Genomic DNA, 12,980 nt, shown 5'->3' with positions numbered 1-12,980 from the left:
AATTTTTATATATTTATCCTTCTTCGTGACAGGAGTTCAGGATCAGGAATTTCAGTCCATGTGTCTTCATCGTTCTTATTTTATAAGTGCGAGCACTGAGGCATGCTGGGAGAATGAAATCGCCTTAGACCTCAAGGTTGGGGCCAAGTGGCTCACTTAGCATGAAGTCCGAACTGGTTACCAGGCTTTGTTGGCACTGCAGCTATAAGGGATGCACACTTTGACTTTAAAATGCTAGTGTGCATAGACAACTTTGATCCAATATTTGGGAGGACAGATACTTTTATGTAATCCCTCACCTGGACCTCAATAGAGGGTCCAAAATAAATGGAGGAAGCTACTCCTGAAAGAAATTTGTGTTATTTATTTATAATCACAGATGACTGTCACCTGGCATATCCTACTCCAATGGATGAAAATAAAAAAAGAATTGCAGTGCAGAAATTATAGGTATCTATACAATTCGGGGGTGGGGGAGGGGTGATGTTTTTAAACTGCTGATTGCGATTTAGCAAACTCTGCATTCTTTCGTGAATAAGTAGTACCAAAAAGAAAAACCAGTCTTCTCCCTCCGCCTTGCTTGCCTGGGCAGCCCTTCACCCTTACTTAATGAAATGGAACGGTTGATGCCTTTAACTCCTCTTTCATTTAATCTCATTAATGCAGTCTGTTGGGATTCTAGTTGTGAGGTAACATAGGAACAGTCGTCAGACCTCTAGTGAAAAGTGCAATGTTTTTCAGTTAGATTTTTAATTGCAACATCAAAATGTGTGAGAACGAGCTAAAGTCTAAAGCTGACGCCACTGGTGAGTTTTCCATTTTCTTCTCTCTGTGACACGTAGCTGTATGTATGAATTGTTCTCCAGGCAAGACAGTAAGCATGGATAAGCTCTCAGTGAAATAAATTAAGGGCTAGATGTGGGAACAATAAAATCTTTTTCTGACTTGAGAATGTACATAATAAAAAGTCGCTCAGGCTTTATTTTATACCGGAGAACATATTTATATATAAATATTATCCTATCCAGAAGTGAATTACTGAATGTGTAAGATTTGAGGCTGAATTTAAATAGTCATCTGCCACATGACAATAACCTTGCAGTTAACAGTACGAACAACCTCGTCACAATTTTGCAGCTTGATTTTAGTCATTGGCATTGCTATCATTTCAACGTTTCTAACTTCTTAAAAAATTCAGGTTATAAATATATTATACCAAACACTGAATCTTAGGTAAGAAATCTATTTTCAAAAGAAGCCTGTTTCGTTGAGTGATGATTAGTGATGAGATGAAAGATGTTTGTGCATTTTTTCTCTTAAATTTTTTTGGTGTAAGTGCACAGTTCCTCAAACACACATTGTTTCGTAACATAGGCAGGCTCTGAGCATTTGTTTTAAAATGGCAATAAATCATGCTGCATTATTTATTGCCATTTTTTGCTAATACTACATAGCAATGAACATTTGATAATATTAAGATATGAATTGATATATAATTATTTCTTTCAAATAACATAAAACTTACAATTGTTCAAAAAGAGTTACTCATCAAACTAAAGCTTCTTAAAATATTACATAAACTTAGAATTACATCTTTCCACAATGCTTAAAGCTTCCTAGTGCTAGTATTTTTAGAAAAGAATAGGTATTGTTTCAATGCAATTATACTCTGGCTTCAAAATATATGAATATAAAGATTTTATTGGTGAGATAAGTGATTACCAGGAGGTTGCAGTTCTGACATCAAGGGAATCTTCAAACAACTATTTATCCTTACAACTGACAGATTATTGTTGCTATTGTTGTTCAGAAATTAATAACACTGGACATATTAACGTCTATGTACTTAATCCTCTTTGGGCTTGAATTACAATTAGCAGAGGCTGACAGGTGAACATAAATGTTCTTGTCTCCACTGACTTGGTGATAGGGGAAAAAACAACCTTTTCCTTCTCTTGTAAAATTACATAAAACACAGCGTTTGATTTTAGGAATTTATCTGTACACACACACACACACACACACACACACACACCTCATTTTTGAAGTGAGCTGTATGAATAAACGTGTCTTTACATTTTGCAAAGAGAAGCAGGTATTTTGCTTTCCTCTTAAATTTTAGGGGAATTAAATTAAAGCTACGGCTTTTGATTTCAGAGAGGAAGGGAGAGGGGGAGAGAGAGAGAGAGAGAGAGAGAAACATCAATGATGACAGAGAAGTATTGGTCGGCTGCCTCCTTGCACACACCCCCCAAGTGGGGATTGAGCCCCAACCTGGGCATTTGCCCTTGACCTGAATCGAACCCGGAACCCTTCAGTGCGCAGGCTGATGCTCTATCCACTGAGCCAAACAGGCTAGGGCAAAGCTACAGAAGTTACTACAGTAGAATATTTGGTGCTATGGGTAGCAATTTCTGGTTTTCACCAATCTTTTTCCTCTATTATTATTTTTCCCCAAATAAGTATCTCTGCTGCTTTAGAAGTATTTCAAACCTCTGAAGCAGTGGTTCCCAACCTTTTTTGGGGCATGCCCCACCTAAGCATGTCTAAAATCCTGCTGCCTCCCCCTCTCCCTGTGACATATAATTCTTAAGATTCAAAAAGTGAACTCCTATTCACATACTTGCTCTAAACAAGCTTCCAAAGAACATGGCATCCATGAAAGAGAAAAATAAAAGAACAAAAGGACAGTTGAAGTACTGAGGAAGAAATCACTAAGGAATTGTTTAAATAATAATAATAATAATATGAAGTGATATGAAAAAATAGTAAATAACATTTCAAAACATATAGTAGAGAACTGAAATATGCATAAATATGTCACAATATGAGGCCTGTAGAAGCATAAGAAATACAAAACCACTGTTAACAATTCATTCTCAGATTGCCCCCCTTAAAAGTCAAATTGCCCCCCTGTGGGGCCTGTGCCCCACACTGGGAACCACTGCTCTGGAGAAACAACAAAAAGCAAACACAAAATGCACATTTTCTCCTACCAATTTAGGCCACCTGCATCCAAATGCCTCTGGTAGAAAGTAATGTATAGGAAACACAGCTAGCAAAGGACCACCACAAACATCTCCATGTGAATGTTATTATAAAGTATCAAACGATGCCTATGAATTGTCTGCTTATAGAAAAAAAATGTTCAAAAGGAGCAGACTTGCTAAAACGGAATTGAAAATCACAGTATCTATTCTTACTACTTGGTCATCGTGCTCCTACTACTCCTTCACCAGCTTACATAAACGCTGAATAAAGCTGTTAGGGATTACGTGCAGCATGCTGGCTCTGATGAGCTCAAAAATAAGATAGCTCGGGTCCTATAATATTTAGGATTATGCTGTTAATCTCTTTAGGGGAAGTGTGCAGTATCAGCAGAACAGGCACTTCAGACTTCCAGGGAGCCATGCACTCCTAATCCCACATTTGTCCGGTGGCGAAAACCATTGCCTGCATTGATAGGTTGGTGTTGTTTAGCATAGGGTGACATTATAAGAGGAAGCTTCTAGTAGAGTGACATCTTAAAATTATCATTTTACCCCTAAAATAATTGCTGGTGCTGTGTTCAGATGACAATACTTTTCTTTAAAATGCTATATGTCCCTGTTTTTGGAAAAAGGCCATCTTATGTAAGGATGAACTAAACCAAATATCCCTTCCTCCAACCTCTGAACTCATTCTTGTCTTTAAAGATGAAGTACAAATTAAGATGGTCTCTTCAATCTTATCATTTCTTTGTATTTCAAGATTCAATGCTGAAGCAATGGCGGCTGAATTGCAAGTTTGGCAATTCACAGAATCATTGAGCACAGTTCTATATATCCACCCACCCCCACACATACAATTTCCCCTGTTATTAATATCTTGCATTAGTGTGACATACTTGTTATAATTAATGAACCAGTACTAATACATTATTTTTAACTATCATTCATAGTTTACATTAAGGTTCATTCTTTGTGTGGTACCTTATCAGAAATTCATAGACATGTATCCATAATTACACTGCTGTGCAGATTAGTTGCATTACCCTAACGATTCTCTGTGTTTTACCTATTTCTCCCACCTCCCTCCCTGGAACCTATGGCAACCATTAATTTTTTTTTCACTGTCTTTAAAGTTTGGCCTTTTCCAAAATTTCATACATTTGGAATTACATGTAGCTTGTTTAGACTGGCTTCTTACACCTTGCAGCATGCATATGAAGTTCCTCCATGTCTCTTCATGGCTTGATAGCTCATTTCTTTTTGTCACTGAATACCATTTAATCGTCTGGATGTATCACTGGTAGTTTATCCACTCACCTATTGAAGGGTACTTACTTTTTCAAAGTTTGGGGCAATTATGAATAAAGTTGCCGTCAACGCATTCCGTTTGCTCTGCGTCCTCGTCAGCACTTGGTATTGTCAGGTTTGGGGTGTGTTGTGTTGTTTTGTTTGTTTTGTTTTGTTTTTATTTTAGTCGTTCTAAGAAGTATGTAGGGCATTGCCTTGCTGTTGTTTTTAATTCTCTAATGATAGACAGTGCTGAGCATCATCTCATAGGCTGATCTGCATCCACATCTTCTTTGGTAAGGTATCTGTTTCGATTTTTGACCTTTTTTTTTTTAATTTAAAGAGCTCTTTGAATATTTTGGTTACGAGTCTTTTATCAGATGTGTTTTACAATATTTTTCCCTACTCTGTGACTTGTTTCTTCATTCTCTTCATGCAATTTGATTTTTAACATAAAACGGCTGTATTTTTTCATCTCCTGAAAAGAGGCTTTTTGAATTTTCCTCAAGGGCGTGAATGCTGCCTGGTCACTCTGAATCACACATGTGACCTGGTGTGTGGAGTCCCATCCCTGCTGTCCTTCAGTGGAAACAGTGCTGTGGAAACATGAGCTTCCTGTGGAAGGTTTCAGCTAAATGGAGATGAGAGAAAGAGGCTCAGAAACAAACTAAGGAGAGACAGGGTTTTCACTGAAGCAAAATACTTGCTGTTTCCTTCTTTTTATAACTGGAAAAAATAGCTATCAAGTAGAGTACATGTCTTCTGTTGTATATAAAGTTCTCTTTACGGAGAGTTGAGCTTGGGGCAGACACCCTGAGAGTTAAATTGTAGAATGTCTTCCCTTTCTCTCCCCCAGATCTTCTCAAACTTTACTATGTACGTGCATCATGGAGACACTGTTACAATGAAGATTTTGATTCTGTTGGTCTAGGGTAGGACCTAAGTGCCTGCATATCTATCAAGCCCAGATAATGCCCGTGCTGTGGTCAGGAACCACACTTTGACACAAGCATTGTAACAGATGAGAGTATCGGCATGAAGACTCCTCAACTCTGTGTTAACTCAGCTGCCCCCAGGAGGTGGGGCAGCTTTGCAAATATTTCCAGAACTAACATGAATAGCTGAAATGAGTTCATTTCTGTTTCAAATATTGCTTGACCCCCTTACCTCCACCAAAAGGAGACTTGGTGTAATTCAATTTTTAAAATAGAAAAACTATTTTTAAACATCTTTTCAAGAGAGGCTTTTTTGCACTCAGCATCCAGAGAGTGAGTTAGTGGCCACAATTCCAAGAGTGGTCCGTAGAAGAGGGAGGACCGCCACACTGTCTCAGAACGTGACGATGCAGGCACAGCTGACAATCGTTAAATCTGCAAAGGAAACTGGGTACACTGGGTGTTCGTTACAGTCATGCAAGATGTTTCTGGGAATAGACTGGCTTCTCTTTCTTCTGCCTGGTCAATTAATGGCCAGAGTTTTTTGTAACTAATCCTTCAATTGTCTTACTGCCTTTTGAACAAAACAGAAATGCCTAAAAAACAATAGCAGAAACTGCTTTTCTAGACGCCTGTGAAGTTTTTAATTTCCCCTAGTGCCAGAGAAATTAAAAATTCCTTCAGTTCTGCCATAACCGGTTTGGCTCAGTGGATAGAGCGTCGGCCTTTGGGCTGAAAGTCCCAGGTTTGATTCCGGTCAAGGGCATGTGCCTTGGTTGCGGGCGCATCCCCAGTGGGAGGTATGCAGGAGGCAGCTGATCGATGTTTCTCTCTCATCGATGTTTCTAACTCTCTATCTCTCTCCCTTCCTCTCTGTGATAAATCAATAAAACATATATTAAAAAAAATTCCTTCAGTTCTCACTTAGGGTAGCTATAGCTGAATTACCTCGGCATCACAGAATAGTTGTTCTCAAACTCCAATGCTGTCCTGGGGATCTTGTTGAACAGCAAATTCTGAGTCGATTGGTCTTGACTAAGTCTTTTTAAAAAATATATATTTTTATTGATTTCAGAGATGAAGGGAGAGGGAGAGGGGGGGAGAGGGAGGGAGGGAGAGAGAGCGAGAGAGAGAGAGAGAGAGAGAGAGAAACATCAATGATGAAAGAGAATCATTAATCGGCTGTCTCGTGCATGCCCCACTCTGGGGATGTGCCCTGACTGGGAATCAAGCCGTGGCCTCCTGGTTCATAGGTCGACACTCAACCATTGAGCCACACCAGCCGGGCTTGAATAAGTCTTGATGGTCTGCATTTCTTACATGCTTCCATGCCAGGGCCATTGTCTCCAGACCACACTGTGAGTGGTCTCAGACATTCATTGCTTTCAGTCTGAAGGATGGCAGGCTTTACACACACATTATCACATTAGAATTAAAACTTTGACAGGACAAGAGGTATTTAATGGGAATTAATTCATAAATTATGAGATTAAAACCACTATGATTTATAAAAGTGATTTGCTTTGTTTCCAAAGGAGATATTTAACTTGTTATCAGTAATTGCCTCTAATGATAATCCTAATCACTGTCATTGTTCCTTGTGGGTTATATTCTCTGTTATTTAAGTCTTCTGGGGAGTGATAGTAGGCAAGCACTTCAGGGGTAAATCTTGTGGAAAAGACAAATCAACTCCCTTCATGATAATCCTACAAATTATGCCTTTGAAAAAGTCATTTTTTTGCCATCACCATATGATAGTAATTTTTTTCTGATTCTAGTTTCCAACGATACATAGGTTAGGAAATTATTGTAAAAACAAATGTTACTTTTAGGTCATGTAGGAGCTATCTACTGAATGGACTGGAGAGCTCACACAGACCACCACCCAGAATATTACAGAGAAGCGTGTGAGAAGAAAGGGAGACCCCAAATGCTGATAGATGCGAGGGCATTCTAGTAGGAATTAGAGTGCACTGAATTTCACGAGCCATGTTTGGTATTTAAGCAGGAAGCTGGGATTAAGATGTTGTTTGCCTGATGAGATATACGACCCAACAGGAATCTTTTACAATCACCATATATTATGATTTAAGGGCCAAGCTCAAAGACTTACTTTTTCCTGAGGGTTTCATTTTCCCACACCTCCATCCCATTCCAGTCTTAGGGTTATTTTCTAATAAATCAGAGTTACAGTGGAACCAGATCTTAGGAATACTGACTTCACTCTTTAGGTTCGCTGTCATGTGACAGTGGAAGGTTTTATACCTGACAGAGGTAGACACTTATCAGTCTGCCAGTGAGAAAAAGAAAGTACAGACAGTGATTTTAACTTGGATTTGCCACAAATGATAAATGAGATGCAATTTGAATAGAAGAGATGCAACTTGGGCTACTGAGACCATCTGCAAAAGGATTTTCAACCAAAATAGTCATCTTTATTGGAGTTTTTGTATGTGTAAATTGTGCTTTACTCAGACATTCGGAGTTTTTCCTCCACTATCTGCTTTTAGCACAACTGTAAAATTCTCAAACAGAAACTGCGAGGCAAACCCAGTGTTCTGGAATGGGAGTTCTTATAGACTGGGCAGATGCTTCTTATTCTCCTTAAAGAAAAAAAAAAGGGGGTGGGTAGAAAACAGAAGATGCCACAAGTATAGCCCCAAACCAAAGGTCAGGAAACAGAACAAATTACTAGTCACTCCTAAGTATTTTCAGTTTCTAGCCTTGTACCAGGTTTTATTTCTTTACAGATGGTTCACATGCTACGGAGAATTCCTACTTTGTGCCCAGCCAGCACAGCCATGGGTGAGCCTGAGAGGGGCTGGTGAAGGATTTAAAAAAGACAGACAAGAGAATAAAGCTGGGCGCTGGGTAGGACGCTGCCCTCTCTGATGGAGAGACAGCGCCACAGCCTGCACGCCGAGTCTTCATTTTATAGCCAGATTCCATGAGGCAAAGTAAGGGCATGGTCAAGATGTTTACAACATTCTCGTGGGTTTGGAATCTACTCAATTACATGCACCTGATCAAGCTTTGTTTACTTGCTGCACCTACCACTGAGCCACTGGGGCTACAGGTTCAGATCATAAGGTCAAGCTTACAACTATAGCCTTTGGCTTTGCCACGAGAGGATCGTGCCCTCTCATTAGTCCCAGACTTGAACCTGTCCAAATGCTATAGCCACTCTCCACATATCTCAAGCCATCTCTCAGAGCATTTCAGCTCCTCTATGTTTGTCTGTCAGAGAATGCTATTTTTTAATTATCCCTGAATCAAGCAAAAGTATGACAGATGAACTCTCTCCTCAGTTTCCTTATCACACCATCATTGCAACAGGTGATGAGGTCCAAGCCAGCAAATCCTCCCTAGAAACCATGACAGATAGCAAGTCAGCAGATCTGTATGCACTGCAAGGCAACTGTACTGGAGACTATGGCTGGTATAGTAGCGAGACCTTTAGAAATGGCACACATTGGTGCAATCACATGACCTGCTGTCTTAATCAGTGTCTGAAATGCTGTCTTGAAGTTGTGCTTTATAAAATACGTAGTAAAGCCCAGCTGGTGTGGCCCAGTGGTTGAGCGTCAACCTAAGAACCAGGAGATCACAGTTCAATTCAGGTCAGGGCACATGCCTGGGTTTGGGGCTTGATCCCCAGGATGGGGTGTGCAGGAGGCAGCCTATCAATGTTTCTATCTCTCTGTCCTTCTCCATTCCTCTCATTCTAAAATCAATTTTAAAAACATATAAAGAATACACAGTATGAATGATCAAGTTGTGGCTCAGAAGCAGTTTATTTTAAATGAGAGAAAAGGATTAGTGACTTTAATTATTTATCTTCGTCTATAATAGACCTCAGATTATCTATTCTGCCATAATGAGTAAAAGTGGTCATAGGTTTTCCAAACCGTTGATCCCTTCCTACACACAGCAACACACATATACCCTTTTAAGTGGCTTCTTTCTCTTTAAAAATACTGTTCTAATGTTTATGGTTCTTCAGGATTACATGTTGAGCTAGGATTATAAATATGTATAAATATGCAGATGCTCTATCAAATCATTTCTTATCCCATTTGTATTTCCGAAGTTGTGTAAGATAACCTTTGTGGCTTTCAAAAACATCTTATCACATCCCAGGGGGCAAATTACCTCTATTTTCATTTCCTTTAGAGTTAGATCATTTTATAATTAAGAACTTATTGAAGCAGATTCTCCCCACGTGTAAGTTACTCCCTGGGAAGTAATTTATGCAAAGAGCCCCTCTGACTTAATATCATGTAAGCCTAACAACTGTACAATGGATACCTAGGATTCTTAGTCAATTTTGTAATAATTGTAAGGAATTTACTGTTCCAGAGGTTATCACTTTAAAAAATAGTACAAATAACATATTTTTATTAATTTGGTATTTTTAATAAAATAAGATTTTTAATAAAGGAATAATGATGTGGCTTATCATATTTCTTGTCCAAAAGCATTAAAAATACCAGTTAACAATGATGCTGATGATGAAGACTGACATTATGTAACTCTGCTACTTACAAGGCACTTCTACATACAATATCTCATTTAATCCTCACAAATCAATGAAGTTTGTCAGCTGAGCTTTATAAAACAGAAAACAAAATCAGAGATTTTATTTTTGCCATGGCCTCAGTCATTAACAGATTAGGGACTGGAATCAAGGAGAACAGAACAGAGTAGAATGACATAAAATCTCTCATTTTTTCCACATCACTAAATCCTGAAAACAAATACTAGTTCATGTAACCTGAAAGCTAAAAGAAAAGAAGCTAATAAAACAGTTTAATAAGTATTTTAGTCGACTTTGTCTCTTCTGATGTTTTTATCAATATCTCTATGGTTGGTGCTCCTGGGATTATATAGGAATTCAAAATTATATTCATATTTTATGGGAGGTCGAGAAAGGGTTACTGAATGAATTACCAGGAAAACTGGCTAATTTCTGGTTGCCATCTCCCAAGTCAACTCCAGGGCATCATTGGTCACCTTGATCCTCAGTTTTCTCGTAGAACATAACACTGAATTTTTTGCTTATAAAGATGATTTTGTTGCAGAATTTACCAGGCGACCAGAAAATACACAAGGAGTACTCAGAGATTTAGGAAAAACCCTTTATTTAAAGCAGCGCTGCTGGCTCCCCCTCTGGCCAAGCCGCCAAATTCCCGGCCCATGGCTCCTGCAAACTGGGAACACCCAGGAAAAGAGACTAAGGAAGAGGCATTGACTTAATTATAAGCTAACAAGAATGTGCACCAAGACACTGGTCACTGGCACAGGTTCAGATTGTAAGCCCCCTACCTCCCCCCCAGGTTGCCCTCTATATTCCTCCTCAATTTTAACTTACTATGAAATAATTGCAAAAAAAAAAAGAAAAAGTAAAGTGTTATCATTTTTAAGGTGGAACAATAAGGTAAAGAGGTTTATGTCTTGCTTGCATTTATTTTGTATATTTAAAGGTCAGAAATTGTAGAAAAGCATCCACATGGCACATTTATATACAAAGCATTTTGAAGCATATTTTGCATATTTTAATTTGGGTGTAGGAAAAGAAAATCTTCTTAGTGTGTATATTGTATCTTATGTAAACAGCATTCATTGTATTAGTGGACATATAGAGTCCTGGTATTATATAGGAATTCAAAATTATATTCATATTTTATGGGAGGTCGAGAAAGGGTTACTGAATGAATTACCAGGAAAACTGGCTAATTTCTGGTTGCCATCTCCCAAGTCAACTCCAGGGCATCATTGGTCACCTTGATCCTCAGTTTTCTTGTAGAACATAACACTGAATTTTTTGCTTATAAAGATGATTTTGTTGCAGAATTTACCAGGCGACCAGAAAATACACAAGGAGTACTCAGAGATTTAGGAAAAACCCTTTATTTAAAGCAGCGCTGCTGGCTCAGGGGATTCGAAGATCCAAAGCCTGAACAGTGAATACAATGAGATCACCCCTTATATATTCCTAAGTTTCTTGGTTTCCTATCCGTTTCCTAACTACCGGGCTTTTTTTGGTGGGCTTTCACAGAGGTTCAGATTGTAAGCCCCCTACCTCCCCCCCAGGTTGCCCTCTATATTCCTCCTCAATTTTAACTTACTATGAAATAATTGCAAAAAAAAAAAGAAAAAGTAAAGTGTTATCATTTTTAAGGTGGAACAATAAGGTAAAGAGGTTTATGTCTTGCTTGCATTTATTTTGTATATTTAAAGGTCAGAAATTGTAGAAAAGCATCCACATGGCACATTTATATACAAAGCATTTTGAAGCATATTTTGCATATTTTAATTTGGGTGTAGGAAAAGAAAATCTTCTTAGTGTGTATATTGTATCTTATGTAAACAGCATTCATTGTATTAGTGGACATATAGAGTATGCTCAGTAAATATTTGACTGATTTATCATCAGCGTTTTCACAAGTAAACATTCAGCCACATAATGTATAATAAAGTCACCACCATCCCATCCAGTTTTGCTTTATTTACCTATTTTAAAAAATATTGAAATCAGGCAATGTGATAGCTCTTCTTAACTTAATGTTTGAAGTGCAAAATAAGAAAACCAAAGCCTCAGGTCCCAGGGATTTTTGACTCACATTATTTCAAGGTCAAGTTTATAAAGGAGAAAATGATGAAGGCAAGAGTTTATGAAACGTCTGGTTTCTTGTTATATTTTTTAGTTTGAGAAAAAGAAAGCAACTAAGATGGCCCCCCTTTCAATCAGAAGGGGCTTAGGGAGGCCATACCAATAGTAGTAGATGACCCCACACTACACCCCTATTCCCACCTTCGTGTCTTCAAGCACCAAGATCGTGGCAGGGACGGGTGGAGAAGAAGGTAGGAGGGTGAAAGTAAGAAGACAACTCTGTGAGCTCAAAATGTCTGTTTTCCCTTTTCAGCACAAATTGAAGTGATACCATGCAAAATTTGTGGCGATAAGTCCTCCGGGATCCACTACGGAGTCATCACGTGTGAAGGCTGCAAGGTATGGGGCTTTAACACAGCACTGCCCACAGCATCCATGTCTGCCTCAGGCATCTGTGTACCTCAGGATGCATGTGGTGACACCGTTTTAAAGAAGGCTGCTATAGCATTCGTGTGCCTGCTGCTGACATTCTGGAATTCTTGTCTGATGGGTGGGTGGGTGGGTTTTCCATGGCTTGGCCTTTCACCTTTTTGCTGTTGTCTAACTGGTCAGCAGATGTTTAAAAACAGATAGTTATGTAAAAGCTTGAATTATTCACATTCACAGAGATATAAATGCTGATTCTTCCTTTTTTTTATCCGTATTATCTCCAGTAAACTCCAGGGCATTTATTACTATATGAAGAAACTAAAGGTTAAAATAAAAATTATAAACTAATGGGCCAACATTTATCTGCTTGAGTAAGAAGTCAAAGGAAGAGTTGCAATACGCATATGGCCCTCCTTTATTCTCACATTCCAGAAAATGTTAAAAAAACAAAACCAAACCTGGAAGCATGAAATGTTAGATGTAAACCAGATAGTCTCTAAATTAATTAAAAAGAGTCTGCCCAACCTCCTCATTTTTCAATGAAGTCCTGAGGTATAAACAAGATTATGTCATTTGACCAATGTCACTGATCTGGTTAGCGAGAGAACATGGCCAACAACATGGATGTTTTCATTGTTGGTTCAATGTTCCCCTCCAGAACAGATTCACCATTGCTTCCAAAACAAATGAATGCATATGGACAAGTTGCTTTTAAAATACAAAGCT

At 38.5% G+C, this 12,980-nt stretch overlaps 1 protein-coding gene across 2 annotated transcripts in view; it reads left to right on the top strand.

Annotated features, from left to right (window-relative positions):
* Positions 1-12,980, top strand: part of RORB (RAR related orphan receptor B) — a 172,797-nt gene that overhangs the window by 110,453 nt on the left and 49,364 nt on the right. Inside the window, exons 1-2 of one of the 2 annotated variants that reach the window (XM_015572319.1) lie at positions 688-806; positions 12,139-12,224. In XM_015572319.1, the coding sequence (XP_015427805.1) occupies positions 767-806; positions 12,139-12,224 (126 nt within the window). In that variant the 5' untranslated portion in view covers positions 688-766. Of the gene's footprint in view, positions 1-687; positions 807-12,138; positions 12,225-12,980 lie in introns of those variants that run through there. The other variant, XM_006776458.2, reaches the window with a different exon arrangement.

The sequence above is a fragment of the Myotis davidii genome, unplaced genomic scaffold (genome assembly GCF_000327345.1).
Source record: "Myotis davidii unplaced genomic scaffold, ASM32734v1 scaffold228, whole genome shotgun sequence".
In the NCBI taxonomy this organism is placed as follows: Eukaryota; Metazoa; Chordata; class Mammalia; order Chiroptera; family Vespertilionidae; genus Myotis; species Myotis davidii.
Note: the sequence above shows the minus strand (reverse complement) of the source record. Positions and strands in the feature narration are given on the sequence as shown.